The 27,898-nt window shown below is 44.0% G+C and overlaps 1 protein-coding gene and 1 long non-coding RNA gene across 6 annotated transcripts; both read right to left on the reverse strand.

The window, feature by feature from the left end:
- Positions 1–1,336: 1,336 nt before the first annotated feature.
- LOC143515549 (uncharacterized) lies at positions 1,337–27,851 on the reverse strand. 5 transcript variants are annotated; one of them, XR_013131125.1, is made up of 5 exons: positions 17,504–18,709; positions 15,341–15,451; positions 10,986–11,043; positions 10,276–10,385; positions 1,337–2,234 (listed from the first exon to the last, which is right to left on the reverse strand). It is a non-coding gene; the product is annotated as an uncharacterized LOC143515549 (long non-coding RNA). The 5 variants fall into 5 exon arrangements; XR_013131135.1 differs by lacking the exon at positions 1,337–2,234 and adding an exon at positions 27,290–27,851 and having other exon boundaries at positions 8,368–10,385; positions 17,504–17,660; XR_013131129.1 differs by lacking the exon at positions 1,337–2,234 and having other exon boundaries at positions 8,368–10,385; positions 17,504–17,660; positions 18,052–18,709.
- On the reverse strand, positions 18,777–22,915 carry LOC143525993 (uncharacterized). Its single transcript, XM_077020524.1, has 3 exons — positions 22,900–22,915; positions 20,840–21,913; positions 18,777–20,422 (listed from the first exon to the last, which is right to left on the reverse strand). The coding sequence occupies exons 1-3, from the start codon at positions 22,913–22,915 to the stop codon at positions 20,364–20,366; spliced, it is 1,149 nt and encodes a 382-aa protein (XP_076876639.1). The 3' UTR covers positions 18,777–20,363.
- Positions 27,852–27,898: the final 47 nt, after the last annotated feature.

The following is a 27,898-nucleotide window of genomic DNA, read 5'->3' on the forward strand; positions in this document are numbered from 1 at the left end:
TTGCTTTTAAAAAATATTATTATTTATCCTTCATTTTATATGACTGGACTTTTATGAAGATTTTTGCACACAATAATCATCTAATAAACAATCATCTAATAAATAACATTTGAGTGCACCATTTTCTTAACTTACTGTTTTTTGTTTTGTTTTGTAGATTTTTTGTGCCATTTGCGCTGTGTGCGCGCGTGTGTGTATGTGCATATGTGTGTGTGTGTGTGTGTGTGTGTGTGTGTGTAAGGGCAGGCAGCAAACACATCTGTAGTCTCTACAGCCTCCCTGTGTCTCAGCCAAACGGTTGAGCCATTCGTCAGTGTTCACCCATGTCCGACTGGGCCCTGCAGTAATCACTATGCAGATTAAAGACAGGTGCACCCACACTTCCACAAAGGGGCTGCGAAAGACGGCCGGTGAAATGCAGAGGGCACAGCCGCTTCAGTGATGTGTTCTCAGCAGAAGCCCTAGGACACTCCCCCCCCCCCCCCCCCCCCCCCCCCCAAACACACACACACCCCCACACCCCCGGCTTGATGTTCTGGCACTGCACGGATGCTCCTCGGGTTCACGTGCAGGCTTTCTGCTCTGGGACCTTTAGCCGACCGAGTATTGGACAGGAACGGCTTCCAGCATAAATTACAATCAGGAGGACGAGTCAGCCACGAGGAATCCGGTGATTTGGAACTTCCACGTGCAACGCAATTTAATCGTTACGAGCCTCGTTTACTGATGGCATGAGATGCGGGGCAGGGGAGGGGCAGGGGGTCGAGCGGGGCAGGTGAGGGGCGACCCTGGGTTTTCAGAGCGGGTGTTAGTGGAGGCAGAAGGTGGGTACTTAAGTGTGCTCGACCTTGGGGGCGTCACACGCCCGCCCAGCACGCCCGCCCAGCCGCACACAGGAGAATTCCACACGATTAAAGGAACTCTGATTAATCTAACGTATGTGCCAAAACTGCACATGCGGTGTCTGATCCCAATTAGAGTGAAACCCAACACAGCCAAAGCACTGCTCCACGGTTCTCCAGACATGCTTTCCGGTTTGTTTTCATTGGATTGTCTTTGACAACATGCTTTAAAGTCATTCTGTTTCAAAAAGAAATCACAAGTGATAATGTCAAACGTATGGCCCACGTATTAAACGAAGGATGTGGTTATTGCTGTTGGATGCCATGCTAATAGAGTTGCTGCAGGCCCCCCTATAGATGTTCTATTCATTTAGAAACATTTCAAATGCATGTTATACATGAGAAAATATCCCCAAAACATCTCACACTGCCATTGGAGCCTGGTTAATATTTTTCAGTGTGCACTACAAGGTTGTTCATGATGAAGCATAACCTGATGACATTGTTACGACTGGTGCACATTGCAAACATAAAGTTCTATATGTAGGGATCCTTGTGCCTCGTATATGTATATTCACTGCATGTGAGCAGTCCTCCAGTCCTCCAGGGGGTGGTGTTCAGATCAGGGCGAGCTGAAGAATCGAGATGATGAGGAATAAGGTGTCTGCTGTTTCTCTGGTCAGCTCGCAAGGAGAAAGATTTCACCCTGAGCCACCCTTCAAAGGAAATACTTTGTTTGTTTGCTGTTTACAATTTTTCATGATCAAATATGTGTAGCCGTCAAATGATGTTTTTACAATTTGCCCTTAAATACGAGTCACACCAAGTACAATAGTCACAGCAAAGACCACATAACCTTACAATAAAACAGTAAAACAATTAAATCTACTGCAAAATTCCCCTACTTTACAATAAAAATATTAATCTATTTAGATCAAATGTAATATCAATGATCATAATATGGATAAAATGACAATGACAAAAGTCTTTAAATCATCAGACTTGAGACTGATTTATTTCTCACTAAAGAAGTTCTAATAAAAAGTAATGTTTCTCCATTTAAGTGCTGAGACTTCTCCTAAAGTGCAGCAAACGACTTCTCAAAGACATCAGACTAATGGGGAAAGGCATTAGACCGCATAAACAAGAGTATCATTCCAGCTGTCCAGCTGCCAGCACCATGTTTCTATTTTAACCTTCACCTCCCGCCTTTCCATTCAGGCTCCGAGCAGAGTTTGCAGGAAACGTCGGCCCCGCGTGACTGATGCGAGATGCACTCTTCCCCGGCCTCCCGCTCCTATAAAGCACCGCAGCTGCTGGGAGAAATCAAACTGTTTGCAGGAGCCGGAGAGCTTCTTTTTCCATCCCTTTGACTGAGCCATTGGCTTCAACCTGACGAGTAAATAAAAAACCATGTTCACAATGTGGCTGAAGGTCAGTGAGGTTCTCATTATATAGCTATTACTGTGCAAACCCCCTTTCTCTTCCTTCCCAAACCTAGCTCAAAAGCCAGGCCCACGTTTTGGGTCTTTTCAGAAGAAAGACATCATCAGAGCTCTGATAATGTGCTCCTCTCTCCTTTTTCTGGTCTGAGGCTTTCTGTCACTGGTTCGGTCCACATTCACAGCACTGGGGCAGTGTAGGAATCCAACCTGCACAGGGTTTCACAGAAAGCTTGCCCGACCATATCACACATGCTCTCATATAGTGAGGAAAAAGGAGTTTATAAGTAAAAGCTGCAACATAGATCATTCTAGATTAACATCTAAATTTATATTTTACAAAAAAGCATTTACATCTGCAACTCTGAAATACACAAAACCCTGTTTTTATCAAACACTTTCATCAAATGTAAATAAACTGGTTTATTTAATCATGAGAGTTCCTAACAATGTAAGAGAATTGTTGGTTTAGTAGTGATAATACCAGATGTATGCATTTTTGTGTAATTATATATATTACATATAGTTTTTCTACTGATGGAGAAAGTTGACGTAATGAGACTTCACATTTCCAGCTCTGTGGTACAAACAAAGCCAGAATCATTTACAAATATTTGCATACATTTTCACGTCATATTTGGAAACTATTTCAGGATAAGCAGCTTGATTTCCATGACAGCAAGAGGAATGTGGTGAGTTCTGTGATACAGCCTCTGTGGAGAGGGGTGAAAGCTACGCTCTCCTACCCACAATGCCCGGCGTTCTCACTCTGATAGACAATAAGCTGATAATGACTTTAACTTTGAAGGTCTAGAATGGTGTTTTCTCAGCACCGAAGAAGCACTGAACAGAGACCTTTCTGCCTGTCTGCAGACTGACGAATCCGGTCTGATCTTGAGTTTACCTTGGCTGCATTATCACTTAAACATCTGCATGTTCTGTAGCCAGTTAAACCAACAGACGGGGATTAGGACATCTGCCCATACCTGTACAAAGACGTGTAACAGCTCAGTTCGTTCACCTTCTGTAAACAGTGGAGCACCACACCTGCTGGGCAGACCATAATCAATGCACAACTGGGTGATATCTCACTAATGCATGTTGTCCAGCTGTGTGGTCAGCTCGGCGTGATCTACCATCTTCATGCCAGCACTTTTCCCTTTCTCCCATCTTCTCCATTTTATACCCTCGCTGATATCAGCTCTCATTTATTCCTCTGGCCTGTTTTCAAGGCCTGCATCCCATAATATCCATAAACATCCCCATCCGGGTAGCCGTTCCCCAAATCACATAAACATCTCATAGTAAGACATGGTCAACGAGTGAAGACTTTTATTTTAAAACCAAGCGCTCAGGGATTGAGACAATCCACTGAAGCAGGAGGATCTTATGATGCTGCAGGTCACTACGCGACTTTGTGGGTTACGCTTGACAGAATAAAAGTCATTAGCGGCTGAGCAGTGAGATAATGTAGTGCTGTTTCTACTCCTTGTTTCTGGCCCTGTGTGGTTTGTGTGATTTTATCTCACTTCCTGCAGTGACTTCAGGACTTCCGTACATTTTCATGCAGTGAATGCTTGGGCAGTAATGGTTTGGAAAATAGCAGTAAATGTATTTTTATTGCATAACTCATTTGTAATTACCACAGTTCTGCATTACCTTTGACTGGTCAGTGTTTTTAATAAAACGCTGTAGGTCTACCAGTACAGAATGGTGAGTTATTTATACAACTCTTTCTGTGAGCAATCATTCACTACTAACAGAGGGAGGGGTGTATGTGTGTGTGTGTGTGTGTGTGTGTGTGTGTGTGTGTGTTTGGGGGGGTTCACAAACAAAAAGTGTAAGTGTTCTATAGCAACACAAGAGCCTTGGCACTCAGCATCCAGATGTGCCCCATATGGGCCCAACACAGTGGGAGATTGCATCACTGAATTCAAAGAAAAAAAAAGGTTTAGCTGAAAATACAGTGAAATTGTGACATGATCAAAAATCAGAACATCATGAATCCTGCGTTCTCTCTGGTTCAGCATAATTCCACAATCATCATGCAGAAAGGCCAGGCAGACAGCTTTTGTTCACTGTGCACTGGTCACTTTTTGAGATAACTCTAAAATACTCAAACTCCCATTACAGCTGAAGACATTTGCAGCAGTGCCTTCATTAGGTGGTTCTGCCCGATCAAATGTCCATGGTCCCTGTTTAAATCAATGACTTTAAAATTAAGTTTACAAAATTATCAGCACAATTATCCATTTGATTAACAACATTCATGTACACACACAAACACATACACACACACACACACACAAACACACACGCACGCACACACACACATTTGTGCATGATAACTATTAAACATTGCTTTATCCAGCCATACGAAACCAGGCCAAGTGACTGAGCCAATCAATCTGTCCATTAGAGTGATCACAAGAGTTTACATGACACTGCAATGGACAAATACAGGCAGCCAGGCCTGGTTTACACCCATAAACAGATGTTTTCCATCAGACACTGGAGGTCTTTGGGTAAGCTGAGCCTTCTAAGGGGTACTTAACTGACCCCAATCAGGGAACATCTGAATACCAGCCAGAAAAGAAGTCGCATTCAATTAATGAGGCCTAGGGTTTAACTCTATATGTTTTCAGCTCAACTTTACAGCGAGCTTCATTTCTGGAGGAGTAACGGTGAATGAAAAAGCTCAGTCCAAGGAAAATATCAAACCACCTTTTCTAGAGTGAGATCAAAATGGAAATATGGAAAAAAATGTGAAAAAAAAAATCATACATATATTTTTTTCTGGCCACCCAATTCAAAACGCTGTGTTCAGGTTTTACCGTTCCTTTCAGGAGTCACTCATTGACGGCTAACTGGCCGTTAATGTGCCAAAACAAGCTAAATGCAACAGCTCTGGATTTGCCAAGTACATCTCAAAAGAACAAGTGTCACGGTTTGTCATGGAGAAACGCGCCTAAGCTAGCGAGGGATTTATGCCATGTTAGCGCAGCTGATGGCGGGCCGGTCGCTGCCAAGACCAGCGAGGCCCGAGAGAGAGCACGCACTAAGGAACCGAGTCTCTTAAACACGCTGATCAAAATATTAATGGTACGTGTAAACACTGGCCCTTTATCTGACAGCCATTTACATTACAAAGGCCTTAATCCAAGAGCGCGCCAGAGCTTCACTTATTAACCGCGGCCTCTACCTCACACTTCACCACCGCACACACAGGTGGATGCACTCCTCCCGGTGGCTGTTGTGTTTATGTCATCTTTTCATAAGCCCCGCTCGAAATTTGTCAGACTGCATCATTGTTTAACTACCTGCCAGTCAAACGCAGGCGTGCCAGATGGAGCCCCCCCCCCCCCCCCCACCTTTCCCCGAGCAGAAGTGCACAGCTCTGGGCGCACGCAGCCAGCTCCACGCCTCTCTCCGCCTTTCCTGTTGGCATTTTCTCCTTCGGCTCCTTTCCCAGGGTCAGTCCTGGACCTGCTTCTGGAGCTCGTTTTAAATGAACGATAATAAAGAAAAAGGAAAAAAATAAAATAACAAAAGGCCTGTGCTTCATCTGCTTGGTATATACTTTGAAAATGACTTTAAAATCACACATTGATGTGATTAGTGGAAATGATCTTATTTATTTCATGGCAAGTGTTAAAGAACTTAAGAGTTTCAAACTGAAAGGAAGTTGAAATTCACTTTATTGGGGGAGGAAGAGGACCCGCCACAGCCTGGATTTCATAATGTATTCAGAAAGAAAGAGCAGATTTAATATGGAGGTGTCAGAAACTACAAAATCTAACAGGAACTAAAGTGAGCAGTGAGTTGTACGGGGGAAAAAAATAAGTAAAAAGAGAAAATATTCACAGCACCTGGCATGGAAGAGGTATTTACCAGATGTTTTCTGGGAGTGGGAGTCAAGAATGTGTTGATGTGTTTAAGACAATCGACCAAAGATTAAGCATCCTAATAGCAATTTCAGAGATTTGTTTTGACAAGTTGAAAAAAGTCCCAAAAATAATATTTACAGCAGACGAGTATCTTTTCACGAGATGGTAAATGGGTTCCGTGAGCGATCTGCATCAGTCCACTCGACTAATGTCTGATTCTTTTTTTTTTTTGGTCTCCGATGGGGCTTTCACCATCCAACATTACAAATGGACTCTTCACGCGTCCATTTCCATGCTGACTGCGGCACGAATGCAGACGTGTGTCACAACCGAGAGCCCCGTCTGGCCGTATCAGTGTCTCAGGGCCCTGAATCCAAACAGGCTGATGTTGTGCAGGTGTGGGACGTGTCTGCTCACACGTTTGGAAAACACAAGGATCAAGTGCGACTTCCGCCGCGGTTTACAAACGCATTCACAGGTCAAGGCCCCGTCAGTGTCCCTGATCAATATCGCCGCCCTCTATGGTTCGGCAGGGCAGGAGATAGGAAGGTTTGCGCATGACCCAGCCACTTCATAAACTGAGGTTACAAACGGTAGATTGATCGTTGCTTTTACGCCAGCCATTGGTTGTTTGTATAAACAGAAAGTCTCGCTGTCTTTTCTCTCGAGCGTGGTGGTTGAGGCCCTCCCATTGTCCCGGTCCTGCGGACGCGGGGGCGGGCAGCAAGTGTGTGTAGGGAAGCGCTGAAAGAAAACCTCTGCGCCCTACTTCTGTCATGGTGAAATTAATATGCGCTGATTTGAATTTAATGCCCAATTTCCTCCCTATTATTCCACCGGAGCGGCGCAGGTTTGCTTGGAGAGGGAACTCACATGACAGTCCCTCACTGTGTCAACCCACCCCCACCCCCTACACACACACACACACACACACACAGTCACACGCACTTTTGCACATATGCCAAACAGCTTTCACGACTGCTGCATGCATGTCAAATAGCATCTCATTACAGTGGGTCCTGGAAAAATGGACACAGTGTCGGTGGGGGTCTGTATGTGTGTGTGTGTGTGTGTGCTCACTATACAAGCTTTAAAACAGGAATAAAACACAGCCATTTACACTGCTCAAAATACACTCGTGACGTTTCTGGTGAGCGAAGTGTGAACATTTAGCGGGACTGTTTTAGGCACCACGCCATCATGGCAGAGAAAAAACCACACAGACTCACAGCTCTGAGAAACAAAGAGAGATGTAGCATGAATTCCAAGCCTGAGTGAAATACAGAGCAATATTGCCCTACTGAGAGAAATAGCCTCATTCCCTGGGTTGTTCTTACTGTTAATGTTTACTCAAGATGGGTGAATACATCACGCCACACATTATTACGCACCCATTCAAGTCCTGCTCCGCATTACCAGCTCCAGTTGGTTTTTACTGGGTGTCATTTATCAAACTTCGTAGCTTTCAGTAAAACATTTGTCACCATTCATCAAAGTCAAGCAAAAAGATTTTCCCAAACACTTGCTATTTTAATTCTTGGTCCTACAAAAACAGGATAAAAATATGTTTTCACCATCAGGGATAATGTCTTAGAAAAGTGATGACTGTGCTTGACCATAACAGCAATGCAAGATGTGATTTAATTTCCAAGACCACACCTGTTCAAGAAGTATAGTTTAAAGAAAAACCATCAGGAAACAGTTAGGGCTACACGGTGAGGGCTACATCCTCAGAATCAAGTATCTGTGTGGTCTTTCTTCGGAGAGCCTGAACCCTAGCCACCACAGGGGACGTAGATGGAGAACCTCCCTGAACATAAAGCATCCAGACGGAGACCCTGGGTAGATGTATCGATGGGTGTGTTATGTACACTGTGCACAGGTTTCTATTCAGCATTTCTTCAGCTGCAGAGAAAAAGAGGTTCATCTATGCGATGCTTGATTACACCTCTTTACAACGCTGTAAAAACAGAGCACCGATTCATTCAACTATACAGGTGCCTCATAATTCAGTGGAAACTGTAAATCGTACGTGCTTTTGTTCTTCTGTCAGAGCTGCAGTGTAGTGTGTTTCACTGTGTCATGCTTTCATCAGTCTCACTGACCTCTATGAAACAAGTGACCTCACTTTTAAAATACAGTGCATGAAAAATGCATTACCTTATTGTGTACATAGTTTACGTCAATGGCTTCAAATACTGATAAAGCTCAGCAGTGAGTTTATTAGCATATTTTACAGGATAGTTAAAGCAACATGGGTCTAAACATTTCACACAAATATTTCACAGAATGTCAGCTCGACATTTTAATACGATTTCTTAAATGGTGTTGTTCCTCCAAAACATGCAATGCAATTTGAGACATAGCCAGGTGTGAAGAGGACTACTTCATAGTGCTATTTGCTATAATTAACCGTAACCAGCGTAACTAATATTCTTATTGTTTATATTCTTGCTATTGTGGTGTCCAGTGATGAGCAGAGCAGGATGGGTCTTTGAGTCTTGGTTCCTCTCAAGGTTTCTTCCTCTTGCTCTTAGGGAGTTTTTTCTCTTGCCACTGTCGCCTTTGGCGTTCTCACTGAGGGCTCAGACTCTGACCTCTGTAAAGCTGCTTTGTGACAACGGCTGCTGTAATAAGCGCTATATAAATACACTTGACTTTGACTAATATCAGAGTGGTCATTGATATCACAGTGGTGATTAACTAACATCTGAGTGGTCATTAACTAGCATCAGAGTGGTCATTAACTAGCATCAGAGTGGTCATTAACTAATATCAGAGTGGTCATTTAAGGTCATTTACTCATCCTCTCTCCACAGTTCTCTCAGCCCTCTGGCCCAACTCCTGCTGTTTAACGACCTAATTAAATTCTTCCAAGAGTGTGTCACAACCCCTTACGTTCCCCCCATGCCTTCTTTGCTCTGAGGTTAGGTAAACATGCTAACGGGTAAGCCGACACACCACGGGCCATCCCCACTGTCACAATTACCACCTCATCTGCCTTGAACCTGTGGGCCTCTGAGCCAATTACACTCAATACAAATGAACTGTTTGTGTTTCATTAATCCCAAATTAGTCATCTGCCCTCGACAAGCCCACGAGCTGAGGTTCCGAGAACATGTTCCGTCTTTTCCTCCCCGATTTTCTTTGTGGCATTCTTCAGTGACAGGTCCTGGGACTCAGAGAGGGAACGCTCCTGTCCAGAACCCCACCTACGGCAGTCACAACACAGCACACCCTCTCAAAGCCCACTGCAGCCCGCCGATGACACACTTCTGCTTGTTTTGACACACGGCCCTCAAAACAGCTGCTGGGAGTCCATAAGTAAAGACCAGGGAGGAAGAGGAAAGGCTGCTATACGAGCCATTTTATAAAGACTGTTGAAATTCTGACTGCCTCAATTGTAGTACAATCCATTAAGAGCTCCAAAATAATAGGTGTTAGAAGTCAGTTTGTCAGCACGAGGCTGAATGGCCTGGTCTGTGCTGATGTAATCGGATGACGTTTTGAGCTTGACTGAGTGCTGGAATGGCAGGGCTGTGTCCTGACTTGTAACGCTCTTACTTTATCCTCGTTCGGTCTAAGCATCTACCTTGAAATTTGTAAATAGAAGCATTTGGCTTTGCAAATCTTTGGAATATCCAAGCTGACCAAATGTCACTTTCTTGTCCAGAATAGTTTCTGAATAGCTTTACACAGTGAGGAATTACAAATTGCGCGACGCGTCTGGAGATGGAATCATGACACACGCCTGCTTCCTGGATCAGAGCACACAAGCCTTAGACCACTGCAGAATACACTTGATGGCACGTCATGTAGGAAATGACAGAATTTGTCATAATAACATTAAATTACATGATAGGACTGAATGTCTTTTGGTACAGTATAACTGTCGTAAGAAAACCCTCGATCATCAGAACCAACACCACATTCTGTCCCCATGGTTACTGGAGTCAATACTATGTTTGCAGTGTTGCGTTGATTTGACAGCTAAAGAACGTGTTCCTTCACCATGAGAAATGGAGTTTGCAGGTTCAACAGCATTCCATGCTGAGGCAGTGCATTCGTAATAATCTGACACACAAATGGGCAGAATGTTCTTACACAGTTCATGCGTCGTGGTCTCGTCTATCCTATCAGCAAATCTCTGAGGCCCTTAGGGTTCTGAAGAGCTACTTCATGTTTGTTTAGTCACCCATCCACAGTGTAGAAATCTGTAGAGTCCGCAGAGGACGGCAAGACTTTAGAGCAAAACACTTCAGATCCTCAGACATTTAACATTGTTTAAGGAACTTTCAAAAAAGGTTTTTCCCTGAAGTTCTTTGAACATCTGAACTAGTTGAACTGGCTGAATAAAGGTCTGTCTTAACAAAGTAACATACGTGTATTAATAATTATTGTCACATTATAAGTAGGCCAATAAGAGCCCTTATAAAGCTATAAAAATATTCTTGTAGTGCATCAAGGGTTTTCCCCCAAGAAACGTGTTGTAGAAGTGTCTGAAGAAACTGTCGTTTCAGACGTGCCAACCTATCAAAACACTGCTTCCATTTGCTGAGGCTGATGGGTATTTGTGTTACTGCGGTATGGTGCTTATGAGGGTGCATTGAGCCGTTTGTCAGATGAGTGACATGACCCTCTGTTGGCCCCTCTGTCACGGCGGACTGTGAGTCAGTAATCACCTGTGTACACACTCTTTCAGTAATCACCTGTGTACACACTCTCTCCTACACAGCCCGCCTGAAACGCACGGATGACACACTTGCGTTACCATAGGAAATGGCTTAACAACAGTGCTGATCGTGATGACTCACAGAGTGAAGTCAGCTCTTCATCCGAGACTCATCTTTGGGTGATGATGAAAAGGGAAACCTGCAGTGTAGGTCAGGAAGAGAGGACCGATTAAACCACACTGTACCTGTAATCACTCTGAATCATCAAAGGCAGTCATATTTCATTGAAAATAAAAATCAAAAACATCTAAAAAAAAAATCTGAACCATAAAACCGAGTGGAATCAAATCTAGACAGTAAGCAGAGAGTGGAGAGTGTTTTCAGAAATGTGGGTATGTGGGTCTTAAATGTAAAATACCACATCAAACTAGTAATATGAATGCATCTTTGTATTTACAAAAACTTCCAAGAGACTGAAGACATTTTTTCCGATTCTTAGCTTTTTCTAGTACCCTGTTATTTTTTTGTGAGAACATTTAACAGAGAAGCAGCCACAGGTTACCAGAGCCCGCCATCTCCTTATGGCAGCCGCAAATATTATTTGAACAGTGGTGTCTAGGGAGGCCATTACAGTCATGTTCATTTAATTGTGTGTTTCACATGTCACTAAAAGCTAAAGACCATGTTTACCACCTTGTAAATTCAATACAGATACAGCACACAAATTGGTGCTAGCATTACACACACACATACAGTATAAAATAAAATAAATAATAAAATTTTTAGAATAAAATTTCTAAAATCAAATACATTAAAATGTATATTTACATTTTAGATTTAGATATATATATATATATATATATATATATATATATATATATATATATATATATATATATATATATATATATATATATACACACACACAGTAAATATTCCATGTGAATTAGTGCAGTGTAGTGTGGTGAGATACATGTGTGTAGTGTGAATGTTCACGTTTACATGTACAGGGGTTACTGTTAAAGTCTTCATGCTCCCTTTTGAAATATCAATCACACCAATCAGTGTTACACTAAATTAGTCTCAGGCTAAATAAGCCGTCCCTTCAGTCTAGAGTGTAAAGGCATCCAGTGGCAAACATGACTGCAGACATAGAGAGAGAGAGAGAGAGGAGAGAGAGAGAGAGAGAGAGAGAGAGAGAGAGAGAGAGAGAGAGAGAGAGAGAGAGAGAGAGAGAGAGAGGGCAACACTCGGACACTTCATCCCCGCTGGACTGATACGGTGCAGGCTAGCTGTGCTCTGACCAATTGATTCAGTGGCACGCTCCTTGTTTAACAAGGTAGGGGGGAAGGAGGGGAGGGGTTAAAAAGACTTTTAGTTCATTCATTAATCACAGAAGTAAACAGCCCATCCAGTAACACCTGGTGGGGTTAATGCCTGGGACCCTGGAGTAATCACACACACACACACACACACACACACACACACACACACACACACACACACACACACACACACACACACACACACACACACACACACACACAGCCAACCACTCACATAAAAGCTTGTGATTATAAAGGAAATGGGAATTAGCAGAAACATTTTGGAAAAGGCAGCCTCCAGTTCAGTGGTAGCATGGGAGGGACCAAGGGGCGGGGCAAGGAAACAGAGGAGCTGTGGGCTGATTGGAGTGTTCCCCTGGGGCATCAGAGTCGGGGAGGAGGGGCGGGGGGCAAAGGTCGAGCCTATACCAAATTAGTAGTGTCTGTTATTCGAAACCAAAATAAAGCAGAATCGGGTCTAAATGAGCCCTCCCCCCCTCCATGCTGGAGTGCTTTCTGAGCTCTCTCTTGAAATTACCGAGAGGCCACATCGCAATTAGTGGTTTGTTTCTTTTAGACTGAAATATGGCCATAATTCATAGCTTTCAAATCATTTCATTGGAAAGATGTATGTGCTGGCAGGACTGAAGAAGTAATTGTAACACATGATATGGCAATTTGTTACCCCAGCAGTGAGTTCACAAGGTATTTGCATGCTATGGCATCAGAACAGGCAGAAGACGCCACTGGTTTCCAATATGGCCCGTTCAGAAAAGTGCCTGCTAAAGTTATTACACCTCTTTTCATTAAAGAAGTATGAGGCATTAAGCTTCAGTATACAGGTCTGCTTGTAATGGCTCCAGAACTGTGTGTTTCCAACATTTCGCCTGGGCTTAATGCTCTGTAATTGTTGGCCATCTGAAAACAGGGATGAAAGCTGCTTTTTATTCGCTTTGAATATACAAACACAGATCCACTGTTTAGAGCCTGTTTACAACCCCGTGCATGAAGAATTACACTCATACGTGACTGATAAATGCAGAGAAGCATCGTGTGCCAAAGCTTTGTTTTACCAAGATTTTAAAGGCTAATCCTCTTGACATGAATCATTAAGTTCTCTACGCAATAATTACTGCGTCAAAGTAATGGGCCAAAAAAGTATTTCCATCGCTAACAGGCCTTTTTGTTTCCCAGTATGTTGACGTGACATGCTAAATCAACAGCCTTGTGCCAGAGAGGAGGGAGCGTGTTGGTTTGTCCCGGCACTTTTACATCGGCACCCCCCCCCCCAACCCCAACAACCCCAACAACCCCCCCGTTTCCGTCACCCTTACCAGAGCTGCTTATCAGCTCTCTCCCTCCGCTCCTGTCTGGATTGCTTAATGGCCTGTTTATTGTGATTGGTCCGCTATTAATTAAAAAGAATAACTCCGATCTTGCCTAATTGAGAGCACACAACCTGAGGCATGGCTCCATGCATTTCTGCGCCTTTGAGACCAGGACTGTTACAGGGGGAATCTTGAGTGTTTTGGTCTAAGGAGCACTGCAGTCTGTTTCACTTGTTTACAATAGGCCTTTAAGTTGGGGCAGACAAGCGTGGCAGGTTTCACACTAACCAAGACGGAGGAGTGACGAGACTAGGATTAGGTGGTAGAACCCAACGAGGTGGAAACTGTTTGGGATGTTAAGCAGATTAGCGATGAATCGCGTGGCTGAATAGCTGAGGAATGAGTGTGCGATGATAACGTCTGTTGAAGGAGCTGGCACAAGTCCCCGCAGAACACATCTGTCCAGCTGCAGTGCAACCAGTGATAAATAGCAAACTACACTTAACGTCCTCGGTAGAGGTTCACCGAAGGGTTTTTTTATGGGAAAGTTTACAAGTGCCCTGCAATAAATGAAGCCACTGAAGCACTTAAAAGAACAGCAGGAGTGGATTTAAACGTCTGCTCGCCAGTACGGATTCCTAAAGACTTAGAAGCGAAGACTCTTTGCTTGTCCAGTGCAGACGTTTGGGTGGACCGGGGCCAGCCAGAGAAGAAAACACACTCGCCCGCGTTAGATTACAGGAATTACATTAGCAGCATGTCATGGACACTAATTTACACTTTAAACCCCGCCGCGTCTGACAGATGTGTGAGACGTCTGGAGTAGGAACGCACTGCTCTGTCCTGGCAAGCACAGCACAGCTGAAGTATTTTTAAATATTTAAAGGGCTTGATACAAATACAAAGCTTGCTTTACTGTTTATTCGGTTAATAAAAGGACTTCTGCTCGTCACGCTATTTGAGTGAATCAAAGGAAGTCCTGTTCACTCCCGGCGCTGGTCCGATACCCAGTATGAGAGCCATGAGGTTCACCACGCGTGTGACCATCGGAGGTGTTAGAATGTGGCCTGCACTGACCGAAGCGGAGACAAATTGCTGGTGTGATGGTGCTTGGCTCTGTCTGTCAGGGCAGGGATGGCTTTTAGAGTGCCGTGGGTGAAGAAGCGTGGGTACCTTGGTGCGATACGTACTGTAAACAAAACCTGTATTACATCTGCACTTAGGCCAAGCCATTCTGTAAAACAGCAGTTTTCCCACAGTGTTGAAAATGTACTTTTACACTCACTGTTTATTTCACTGTGGAACATAGATTGAGGATCGGAGGTGATTTATTTAATAAGAGTCAGTAGGAGAAGTCTTAATCATTATGGCTAGACTGTTATATTATTAAATATGTTTGGGCAAAAAATATGTGTAATGTTCATGTGCGTAAAATACTTTATGCGTCAAAGACAAGACATCTGATTGAACTCACTGGCCTGCTCCTGCTCTGAAGGTCATAACAACAACTTTAAAATCTCAGAGAATAAGGGATGGCACTGAGAGGCAGTGGGGTTAAAACAGTTAGCCAGCTATCTGTCTGGCTCATTGAAGAACGCATGCTAACCTCATACGCTGAATTTAGCAAAGGGTTTCTGCATCGATAACCTTCAATCTCCCATGGCAGCGGAGAGTCCTCGTAGCAGGTCAGGGGAGCTACAGTTTTTTTTTTTTGTTTTTTTTTTTTGGGGGGGGGGGGGGTGTCCTGGGTCATCACAGAGCTTTTGTTCGCCGTCACTACAGTGCAGCAAGTGTGCTGGCAGAGTCATGCGAGCACCTGAGGAGACAAAAGAAAGCCTCTGACCTTGTGGCTTTGAGCTGAAACAGAGCAGAGCGTCGTGGCTGATACCCAGTTACAGGAGAGGGTTACGCAGGCAGTGTTGGGGTCACCACTGATGCCCACCTAATCGTTCTTCTGCACCTCAAAGGCACAAACGAGAGAGAGAGAGAGAGTGAGAGAGAGAGAGAGAGAGAGAGAGAGAGAGAGAGAGAGAGCTCCATCACCGTCACTGACGACAAGCTTGTGTCTAAACAGAGCGGCACCACCACAATAAAACCCATTAGAGGGTAATAAACCATGCAACATGGGAAAGGAAGGTATTCACAGTTTAGCTGAATGGGAGGGAGACAAATGCACTTTGTCTAGAAGAGCAGGAGCAGATGGTTAAAGGACAATGCAAGTGTATGTGGTGTCCTCTGGAACTTCAACCACATATTTAAACTCCCAAACACACGGTCCAGACCCTTTTCTAATGGTCAGCCAGTGTTGTGTTGTTCAGAAGTTATGAAGTCATTGTTTAATATAATCTATACAATAATCATTCGTGAAATAATACATATAGAAAGTTTGAAAAACTATTTGCATAGAAAATGCAAAAGGATGATATTCCTGATGACGTTTCCAACAATATTCAATGCAGTTTAATTAGTGTTACAGAAAATCTAGTCTCGACTTCCAAATGACTACAGCGCTAATTTTGGGCAACAAAATGCAACAATGGTAAACTGCTTTAATGAGACAAGAATAATATATCAAATGTATATAGTAATATATCAAACTCCCTCACAACTTGACATTCTCTCTTATTATCCATATGTAAAACTCTTGCTTCTGTTAAGATTGTAATGGAGTTGCTAGGAAATATCCTCATATTCTTAACAAAATATTAAACTACATCCTCAAAATTATAATTTTGCCATTTTTAGTATATCAAGCAAGAACGGAACTATGTGTGTAGATGGTAAACTCTGCATTTCTTTTCAATTAATAGATGAACGAAAACCAACCCAAGCTAAACAAAAATGCTACATGACCTACATCTAAATGCCCATCCAGCAAATGGGTGTTCCGCTCTGTGGAAAATTCTGTCCTAGTATATTAAACAGCCTGACAATTTCCAATGGATTCCACTCTTTAAACATTTACACTTACAAACATATTTCTCAACTTGAGGTTTTTCGTCCTTTGAAAAAAGCAAAAGAATTCAATTGCTACATCGTTAGACCACATGCATGCACTAAGTTTTAATTGTTTATACCACTGAGGCAGTGGGCAATTGGTCATGGGGGTTAACCAGCCCAGGATTGCATTTAAATTTTTTGTTAAACTTCACATTTTACAGAATACTTAGTATACATATAGAATATGCTTTCAACTGTCTGCAAATGCAATAGCAATTTCTGCATTTACTAATTTCTTATGTAAATTTGAATAATACAGCTAACTCTAGCAAATGAATGAATTATATGGTAAAACATTCAAATTATGGCTAAGCATAATATACGGTAAAACATTCTAATTATGGCTAAGCATAATATACGGTAAAACATTCAAATTATGGCTAAGCTTAATAGCAGCTAGCAGAACATTTTAAAGATTTTATTATTGCAATAAAGTTAAATGCTATAGATGATATGTTTTCTTCTTTAATCTCCGTTTGATTATATTCTACTACCTGAATATAACTGTTGATAATACATTGTTAAGACACCTCGACTCAATCCCACCGTGTTGAGGTCAACACTGATGGTCTCTGACCCTTTCCCCTCAACGAGACTGTACAATAAAGTCATTTTGGCAGAAAATAAGTAGTTGAAATGCAATTAGATCCCTATACATCATCTCGGGATAAAGGTTTATCTTAGGGGAGGACAGGGCTTTTGAAACCGCACTCTTGCTGGGGAAATGTCTTCTAAGGACTGACACGGTGCACTTGGAATAAGAAGAATGTTGCTTGTGTAGTGTAAATGGCCCGCGACCGAGCTCAAACACAGCCTGCGGTATAAAACCAGTTGATAAATGCATCATAAATCTCATAGGCAGCAAGACCAGGGATGCCTCATTCATATTTCACACACTTTTACCTCACAACTCAAACACTCAACTCTAACGGCCCGTTATGCCTGCCCGTGTTGCAATTAAAGTAGTTATTGGCTGTTTACAAAAGACTTTGTGTGCAACACTTGCCTTGGAGGGAGTAATTACCCCGGATGAAGTGTGATCTGGAGAGCATTTGATTAACAGGCCTCTTCCCATCCAAGAGGCATCAGGGCCTTCAGCATTCCGCGCGCTTGGCTGTTAGCTTGAAAAGCTTTTTTAGTGCTTGTATAGGCCACGGGATTGCCTGAAGGGAAACACACGCAAACATGCAATTAGTGCATCGTACACAGAGCAGCTCAGAATGAAAAAGCAGTTTAAACATAAAAAAACAGAGCCAGAGGTTGTGTTCCCAAGCATTATGAGGTACACAGTGGCAAAAGAGTTTTCATGGGGTTTCTGTGTAAAATGCTCCAGCGATGGGTTTAATGCACTTTTGAGATTTACAATTACATTACATTGCTGAATTAATCATGAAGCGTCAAAATGCACTAGACACGAGTGACGCAGACTGTTCAAATTGTGTCTACGTTAGAAAATCATCGTGTAAGGAGAAACACAATTCGATGAGTCGAAACGCCGGATCACGGCTGCAGAAGAGTGCCCTGGGTGTGTGTCAGTGCTCCGCACACACTCACCGTCCCCGTTCTCCTGGTGGGTGGTCCCTCTCCGACTTGACGGGGAAACTGAATTAGCACCCAGCCAGTTTCTGCCCTCGATCTGGAAACATTTTCTACCTTCTAGAATGGGCTTAATATAGAGACGTAATAAAACACCTCCAGCCTCTGGCATGTTGTTTTACCAAAATACATCTAACTGGCCATTACTCCCCATTACGGCTAATGGTTCGACTAATTACAATAATTCCATAAAAGGTGCTGTGTTTAGCCCAAACTGTAGACGGACATTAACTTAATGACAAGGCTGACCTCTCTCAGATACTGCCAGAGTGCATGTCTGTGATAGGTTATTAATCACTAGCATTTTCCATTAGTCTTACACATGAAGAGCTGACTGGACCTGTGCGGTCGTAGCGGTCCGAGCGGTTATCAGATATGCGTGCGGATCTGTTTCGGAACGCAGATCCGCAGAAGCGCAGCTGCCGTCCAGACGTTTCTTACGCAGTCATGAGATCCTTCGAAAATGACTATTTATGTGTCAACTTGTGCGGCTGTAAATGGCAGACTAAATAGGTTACAGATAAGGGGGCTACGATCCAGCTCTCCGTGATGATTACTGCGGAAATCCTCTCTACTCCCTTTCAGCGGAATCAAGTGTGGAATGTTAGATACAAAAAGAGGCATCACCCCCCCCCCCCCCCCCCCCCACCACACACACACACACACCTCCCCACCACCACATACCTACACTGCTTTCAACAGGCAGCTGGTCTCAGAAACATCCACGCGAAATAACAGCCATCAGATTCCCCAGATTATCCTGTGTCTGCATGCTGAGGTGATGGACAAACCACAGTCCCTTAAAGAGTGCATTAAAGCCCCTTAAATGTTTTCCCTTTACCGCTTTCGCCTCCGAATTCTTTTAGCTCCTTTCAGCAATCAGGATGATTTCCGTAAAATGGGGCCACGCAGCTACTCCTGGTCCTGCCATTACACCGCCGGACTCTGTTTTCATACGAGCGGCTGTCCTGCTTGGTAAAAGACAGGGTGGCGTATTAATTGTGTGCATACGAGCATCTGGCTGCTGGCAGGCATTGGGCCTGCTGATTAACGCCGAGTTGGGAACTAAAGCTGTTGTCCCAGGTGCGCTGTGTTTGGAGAGGGACCGTGTCCAACACGGAGTCCTTCACAGAGGAAGCCCACGCCGCGGCCTGTGGGGAGTGCAGCTGGGAGTCACACTTACTCACTCTCAGCGTGCTCCGTGCTTCCTCCGCCGTGCCGTCCGAGGTCCGTCCAATAGCGGCGGAGGTCAGGTCCGGGCTGACGGCCCAGCCCAGCACTCAGTTCGTCCTTCGTGCCAGCAGCCCAACACGGCTGTGGTCCGCGCAACGTTGCGTCCGTGGTCAGGATCGCTCCGCAGGAATGTGTATTCAGCAGACAAACGTCAGCTTGGGTCGCCGTTTCTGAAGCTTTCAACACGTGACGCTAAAACCGAATATTTTGTGATGCGAGTGAACGGAAAACGGAGGGTCAGAGGGCGTTGAGACCGGTCACGACTCGTACACGACGGCCGAACAGCCGCACAGCCTCTCAACCATCCATGTAGAACCATCCCGCAGCCCGTCGTGCTTATGTGCAGGTCTATCTGCGTGCATTTTGAGATGTGTAGGATTCTTTTAACGTATTTGGCAACCACCCAGGAGCACTAATAAAATAAGTGTTATTGTTCCTGACTGGGCTGCAGAAAGGTGGGCGGCTGTAGCAGGAAGGCCAAGCCGCCATGAACGGCGTTGATTACAGCAACTGGGGCCCGATCAGCTGCTTTGAACTCCGCGACCGCTTTCCATGCGAGCGCGTTCAGTAAAATACGCATCTGTCAGGAAGTGTTTGGCAAGTTGCATGCGTGACAACTGTTTTTTGGGTCTGGGTCTGGATGTCCCTCCCCTCTCCCGCCATATTTGTAGACTAACACATGCTTAATTTAACTCCTGCTGTCCAAATAGGAGATGACAAACCGATGATTAAATGGCAGGGATCAGTGTGGCCATGGGAGGCTTGACACTGTGTCGTGTTAATGTCCACGTGAAACTCCCCGTGTGGTGTAACTGATTTCCCAGAGTTGGTTTTAGGCTTTTTTAATGCTGAAAAAAATATAATGTATTAATCTCATATGGAAAAAATTATAATACAAGCCTTTGGCCATTTGGCCCCAGAAAAACGTCCACGATGTCGGTGTTAGAGTTAGTGTTAGGGTTAGAGTTAGTGTTATGGATAGGGTTAGCGTTAGGGTTAGGGTTGTCACACCTTATCTTTCTGCACCTTTGTTTCGCTTAACAGTTATCATATGTTAAACACATGTATGAGCAGACCTGAGGAATGGTGAGGAGACCTGAGGAATGGTGAGGAGACTTGAGGAATGGTGAGCAGACCTGGGGAATGGTGAGGAGACCTGGGGAATGGTGAGGAGACCTGAGGAATGGTGAGCAGACTTGAGGAATGGTGAGACCTGGGGAACGGTGAGGAGATTTGAGGAATGGTGAGCAGGCCTGGGGAATAGTGAGGAGACTTGAGGAATGGTGAGCAGACCTGAGGAATGGTGAGCAGACCTGGGGAATGGTGAGGAGACCTGGGGAATGGTGAGGAGACCTGAGGAATGGTGAGGAGACTTGAGGAATGGTGAGCAGACTTGAGGAATGGTGAGGAGACCTGAGGAATGGTGAGGAGACCTGAGGAATAGTGAGGAGACTTGAGGAATGGTGAGCAGACCTGAGGAATGGTGAGCAGACCTGGGGAATGGTGAGGAGACCTGGGGAATGGTGAGGAGACTTGAGGAATGGTGAGGAGACCTGGGGAATTGTGAGGAGACTTGAGGAATGGTGAGGAGACCTGGGGAATGGTGAGGAGACCTGAGGAATGGTGAGGAGACCTGAGGAATGGTGAGCAGACTTGAGGAATGGTGAGGAGACCTGGGGAATTGTGAGGAGACTTGAGGAATGGTGAGGAGACCTGAGGAATGGTGAGGAGACTTGAGGAATGGTGAGGAGACCTGGGGAATGGTGAGGAGACCTGAGGAATGGTGAGGAGACCTGAGGAATGGTGAGCAGACTTGAGGAATGGTGAGACCTGGGGAACGGTGAGGAGATTTGAGGAATGGTGAGCAGGCCTGGGGAATAGTGAGGAGACTTGAGGAATGGTGAGCAGACCTGAGGAATGGTGAGCAGACCTGGGGAATGGTGAGGAGACCTGGGGAATGGTGAGGAGACCTGAGGAATGGTGAGCAGACTTGAGGAATGGTGAGACCTGGGGAACGGTGAGGAGATTTGAGGAATGGTGAGCAGACCTGGGGAATGGTGAGGAGACCTGAGGAATGGTGAGGAGGCCTGGGGAATGGTGAGGAGACTTGAGGAATGGTGAGGAGACCTGAGGAATGGTGAGGAGACCTGAGGAATGGTGAGGAGACTTGAGGAATGGTGAGCAGACTTCGGGAATGGTGAGGAGACCTGGGGAATGTTGAGGAGACCTGAGGAATGGTGAGACCTGGGGAATGGTGAAGAGAATTGAGGAATGGTGAGGCCTGGGGAATGGTGAGGAGACTTGAGGAATGGTGGTTCAGCTGGTTTCCCATCACAGGTTTCAACCTGCTGTTTCCTGAGTCCAACCAACCACACACAAAGGCTGCGTTTCAGAGACGCGACCCCCGACCTGCTGACGCGTTTGTCAAGGTTGTTGTGATCTGCGCAGATACTCGGCTGGTATCTCACTGTACTGGTCCATAAAGTCAAGCATGTGCAGTACTGCAGGATGGAAGGAAGCGTGTGCTCAGTGTCGAGTTCCTCAATGAAAGCCCGGACTGTTCTGGCTGTCAGCCTGCACACTGAAACTCATTATTACTTCAGTCATACTGCACAATAAGTAATTAATGCGCATACATGCTGCAGTTTCCTTCTGTCTGCTCACCCTGTGCTGTTGAAAGATGAATAACTATCTAAAAAAATTTAAAAAACTCCTCTCAGCACCATTTAATTAATGTGAGCTGAAGTCCTGTAAAACACTACGAGTCACTCCTAAAAGCCCTACACAGTCTCAATGATAAGCACATGTTTGGAGAGGGTAACTTATCTCTAAATTAAACTTGTGTTAAACAGCTACCACACTCACAAAAGGGTGCTGTCTCCCTTTTCATTAATGCTGTGTGATACATTCAGGAAGCATATGACTTATAAATCAAATTCCACTGAGTTCAACCAGGATGTGATTAAGTGTATGACTGTACTATAATGAAAGGGACAAGAACGCACTCTATGCCACACTTCTCTCCTCTTGTCATCATCCAATAACAGATACCGGTGAACAACTTCTCCGTGACTGGAGATGTGTTGACAAATGCCTTCTGCTGAAACTAACTCACATTTATACCTGTTCTGTGACTGCATTACCAGGGCAACATGCCAACCAAGCAGACTTCAGGAATAATAGATCAGTGTCAGAGGCGCTGATAAGTGTGCCTGAGAGATCGTAAGGATCAGGATGTCAAGGGCCCAAGGGTGTGTGCGTTTGTATGTCTGTATGCTTGCAAATGCATGCATGCATGTGTGTGTGTGTGTGTGTGTGTGTGTGTGTGTGTGTGTGTGTGTATGTGTGGGTTGTTTTTTTTCTCTTGAGGTTGAAAGGCAGGAGGGAGCACATCTGAGAGCAATCTCACCATGTGACAAAATGCAGACATAACAGTCTGTCCTGACACTTGTTACCAGCACATAAACACTTGCCTTAGCTGGACGAGGAGGAGCGAGAGCTTCGCCGCAGCAGCTGAGGGCCTAGTGTAGATCTGCTATTTATCAACCACTAATTAACTGTTAATTGGCCAACCTTTAGGTTCAAGCATGCGGACGATTTATCAAACCCAACAAATGCACTTCACTGGGGTCCCACGGGGTGGTCACAGGGCCTGCTTAGACTAACCCTCCTCTCCATCCTCGGGTTGCCATATTAAATAACACTCTGCCTGAGAAACATTTACTGAATAGCACCAGAAAGAATTAAGCTATCTGTTGACCTGTCAGCTGCAAAGGTTTGATGTGCTGCACACTTCTCCTCAACCAACAGACTGAATCAATCTGCAAATTTTGCACATTCATGTTGGACTTTGACTCCTTTTAACATTGTTTTTAAGCGTTAAATTTGTTAGGTTTTGTGTACATGTGGACTGCAAACAGCCAGTAATATGTGCATATGTACAGCAATTATCAATACAATGAGAGATTTCTTGATGCCTGAATGTGTGTTATTGTGTTGTGCGTGTTAGCTAATGCAGACAGCATGAATGACAGCAGCTGTCCACCACCAGGAGGAAGTGAGTGCAGAAAACATCCCTGCTGACAGATTTGTCATGTTACGGCTGTTTCTGCGTGGGCAGCTCCAGCGTGCACTGTAATCACTGACACCTCCCTCAGAGATTACTCAATTAGGGCGTGACGGCTCTCAGAGCCAAGCATGAACTGAACTAATGTAAATGTCACTGAGACCCAGATAACCTACAGAGACTGAACTGTCATCACCCACCACTCTCTCCCGGAGACAGTTTTGACACGACTATTTAGATAGAACATGCACAAGAGTCATTAGGAAGTAACTCTGCGGTGTAGACAGTGACACAAAGACATTTGTTGGGTCAGATATTACTGGCCACACTAATCACTGAATCAGAATAAGTGTGTACACTCTTTATAAGATGTTATTAGATTTAGGTTGTTTTAAAAGTAAAAAAAATTTAAACTAGTGACTGTATATATATATATATATATATATATATATATATATATGTGCTTGGGTAATTTATTTGAAAATGATAAATGTTATACTCCTGAAAAAGCAGGTTGTTAACTTGTTAGCTGGTTGTTAACTGTAATGATAATGACTAATCACTGAATTATGTCCTCTAGTCAAGCTGAAACACATGCTGCTTCCTTTACGCTCTTGCTTGACAAGTTCTGCATTCACACCGCCACCCTGTCCCAGCTCTTCTGACCAGTGAATCTTCATACATTTGCCAACAGCTTTATGATAAACCTGCCACAAATATAAACATCACCTCGCAATTTGGGATGTTTTAGTTTCCACATTTCTTGAACTAATGGCTTCAGGAAAGAAGCATGATGGGTCTGCATAGCCTGCAGTTGTTGGTGGGGAAAGGTTTGCCCAGGGATGTGCACCGAAAGCTGAGAGCCACAGCAATTAAGATCACTCAAGCATAGAGCTGGAAGCCCAGAGCCAAATTAGGTAGTTTGCTGTAATTTGACTTCCTGGGGCAAATCTCATGGGCACATTTGAAAAAGGACAGACTGTTTACAAACAGTCTCCAATTGCATGGCTTAGTAGCAGCAAGAATGACTATGGGTGAACATGCACATGCACACACACACACACACACACACACACACACACACAAGCATGCACGCATGCATGCACACACACAGTCATCAACACACATACACACTCACACACCTGTTAAGAAAGTTCAAGCTCTTCTATTTAGAAGAGTTGACTTTTATATTGAAAGATTTAGTGAGGTGCACTGAAAAAAATAAAGCATTGGCTCAATGTAATAAAATTGAATTAATCAATCACACGAATTTTTTTCATTGAATCAATCCAAAAAACTAAATTCATTTAGTCATGAATTAAGTTTTTTGGATTGAGTCAATGAAAAAAAATTCGTGTGATTGATTAATTCAATTTTATTACATTGAGCCAATGCTTTATTTTTTTCAGTGCAGTGGCAGCCCGCTCTTCCCGCCTGTTCTCGGTCATTCTAACGCATTGTGACGGACTCACGAGAGACCCCCTCCCCCCTTCACCTCCCCCCGACCGGACCAACAGCTCAGGGTGGCCACTCACCCCTCAGCAATCCCGCACGTGCGAGCTGTTGCCTGGCGTTGCACGTGGGCCACCTCAGTGGGATGACCACGCGCACAAATACACAAGTACTCTAAAAACCAGACATCTTATACTTAATTTTATAAAGGAACATTGTGAGTTACAGTAACCTCAGAAATAATCCATTTTGCGTTGGTTTAAGATGAAAGAGAAAGAACAGATAATTGTTTAACGATTAAACGTGTGGAGCAGGCTTTCTCTAAGACTGATTTCAAACGTTCATTATACGCCTACTTATGTTAGTTTACCTTGCATAGGACAATACACAAATATCAGTAGGTGAAGAAACCATATCTCCTGCATGGCACTTATTTGTGTCTTAGCTTTCTCCGTTAAGCATCAGTTTACAAGCCATTATAAATTATTCTTAAAAGGTCCTGTGCAGTTTTCTACTTCTTATACGTGATATATAGAATTTTGTCTGGGGAAAAACACATCAAAGCGTCACTATTTTAACACGAGAGCGATTGTTTAAGGTCAATAGCCTTACAATGTCGATCCAAATCCTAAAACGTAAAATGTTTGTGCCACTTGTATGAAAAACACCATTCAATCAAAGCACTTTCATTTTAATGATTCTGGTTTCCTCTGCAGACTGTTGCCCGCGCTTTGAAACCAAAGAAACAGAAAATAAACACTCTTCCCGGTAAAAGAAAACATGTCCGCCGATTTTCCCTCAGATTCGGGTCATCCACTGCGTAAAGCGCACGCACGCACGCACGCGTTCTGTGAGGTGTTTCTTAATGAACGTCGGTAGTGAGTACCAGGGAGGCTTCAGCCTGGTGAAGACCCTCGCTGTTATCGCAGCTGTGAACGTGCAGGCCGCGGAATTTGGTCTGCAATTCACCTGAACTACAGCAGGGGTGCCAGCACGCACAGGTTCCCCCACAACAGAACCTAATGCTCTGTTTATTTTAAAGGTTTTGCTTCAAGCTAATCACTCCTTATCTGACATTCGCTTTATTGCCCCACTGGGTCGCCCAAATGAGAGAAAAAAGCGACGGGGGTGTTGTAATGTCCTCATATCAAAGCAGCACCTGTATTTATTTTCAAATATTTAAAAAGTTTAACGCTTAATATGACGATATTGCAAAATATCACAAAGTAAAACAGAATATTAACTATTTGTGCTACACGTTCAGATTTCCTCGTTGTTGCTGATTGTTAAAAGTCTCTTTTAGTTTTCAGCGCACGAGCCTAGCCAGCGCGCGTCATTACTGACCAAAACTGAGCAGTCACTTAACGTATTAAATATTTAACAGTTTAACAATTTCAAACATAATACAATCTATTGACTTAATTCACTATTGAAATGGTTTATCGCAAACACGCGGATTACTCAGCAAAGTAATTACAGGGGACTGTAGAACGGCGTATTTCGAAACAATTCGACAAAAATAACAGAGTAGTAAATGTTCCTTGACGTTTTAATTGTCTTACGTAATGGTCGTTGCGGACGCATTTTAGTTCACTATCCGCCGAAAAGTGACAAGAGACTTCAGCAGAGCAAGCGTTTTGCACACCACTCATTTTCTTGTGAGCTACGATCACGATGACAGGAGAACTAAATCAGACTGTCATGGCTGGTCTACTGCGTCTTTATCGCTGCTACCACTTACTCAAAAATGCAACAAATTTACTTATAATTGCCACGACTTCTGCTTTGCTTGTAAATACTTTCGCCTGACAGTTCATTTATTTAGGTTGATTGCTACCCGCTATTTATAGGACTGGGGGAATGTATTGCACGCGAATTCCGTGTCATCTATGTTCAGGATAAAGGCATAAGTACTAAGATCATTATTGCCTGGTTAAGACGTGTTTATTTACCCAGAGAGCGAAATTTCCATCTATCCACGCTTGGCAACACAGATAGCAATTTAAGCTGCACATGGTTAGGACCGTCTAACTAACAAATGAAGAAACGAAGGAGAACTTGAGTCTGCGTCGAAAACTACAGTTCAGAATTCCCCTTGGATTCTGTAGTATTCAACTGAAGCAACGCAGGCAAAGTTGCAATCTCACGATGGCAGCATCGATAAAACATCCAGCAATGTATTTATCATCCTGATAAAACACCTAACGAGTGTATTTGCTATTGCATAAACGATAAAGCATTCATAAGCTGACGTTTAATCAGTCAGAGATTGACATATCAACAGGCGTAAAGATCAAAGCATGATTTCCCAGTAAAAACAGGCTTTACGCGAACTGTCAAAGCAAACTGGCGTACCACGAGCCTCACAGTGTAAAGGCACGTGTTCTGCTCGGCACTAGGCTGTAGATACTCCGGGGATCTAGGTGTTATTTGGCTGTCACTTACCATCAAGTGTCTAACCACCGCAAGGGGTAATTAACGACTCATCCTTCACCTTGTCGCGATACCATCGGGCCGATTACAGAAGGGTGACTGTGCGCTCTCATCCGTACTCACGGGGCCGCCATCAACGGTCACGCTCCATTTCCCTTCCACAATCGCCCTGGGACGTTTTCTTGATTAAAGCATCAGATAGTGTGGGTGGGATGCCGCAAACGGCAGACTGTTACTGATACTTTGCGGTAAGTGCTCAAAAATGACATTCAAGCTATACAGTCAACGTTTGGTAGGAGAATTTGAAGAAATTGGAGTTACGCATACATGCGGACGAGTAGACTGTCAGTCAAGATGCTAAAAGGAAAGAATTTATCATTGCGTTGTCTTACCTTCCAAGTCAGTAAAAACCTACCAGTTATGGCACGCACATTGCGCGTGGACAATCACCACCTGTTGGCAGGCCACTTGACAATCGAGTCCACCGAGAAAATGTTCCGTGCGTTTGTTATTTCTATCTCTAGCAAAGAACACCTCAGAACAACGAAATTTAGACACCAGGATATGAACAGGATGTGTAGCGCCTTTATTCGAATACTCACGAAGCTAGGCAACATACCA

The sequence above is a fragment of the Brachyhypopomus gauderio genome, chromosome 1 (assembly GCF_052324685.1).
Source record: "Brachyhypopomus gauderio isolate BG-103 chromosome 1, BGAUD_0.2, whole genome shotgun sequence".
Taxonomy (NCBI): Eukaryota; Metazoa; Chordata; class Actinopteri; order Gymnotiformes; family Hypopomidae; genus Brachyhypopomus; species Brachyhypopomus gauderio.

What these genes read in the sequence shown, in the direction of transcription:
- LOC143525993 (XM_077020524.1), bottom strand. An exon ending in GTCTCCTCACCATTCCCCAG is followed by an intron (nt 20,423 to 20,839) that starts GTCTCCTCACCA and finishes ACCATTCCTCAG; the next exon opens with GTCTCCTCACCATTCCTCAG.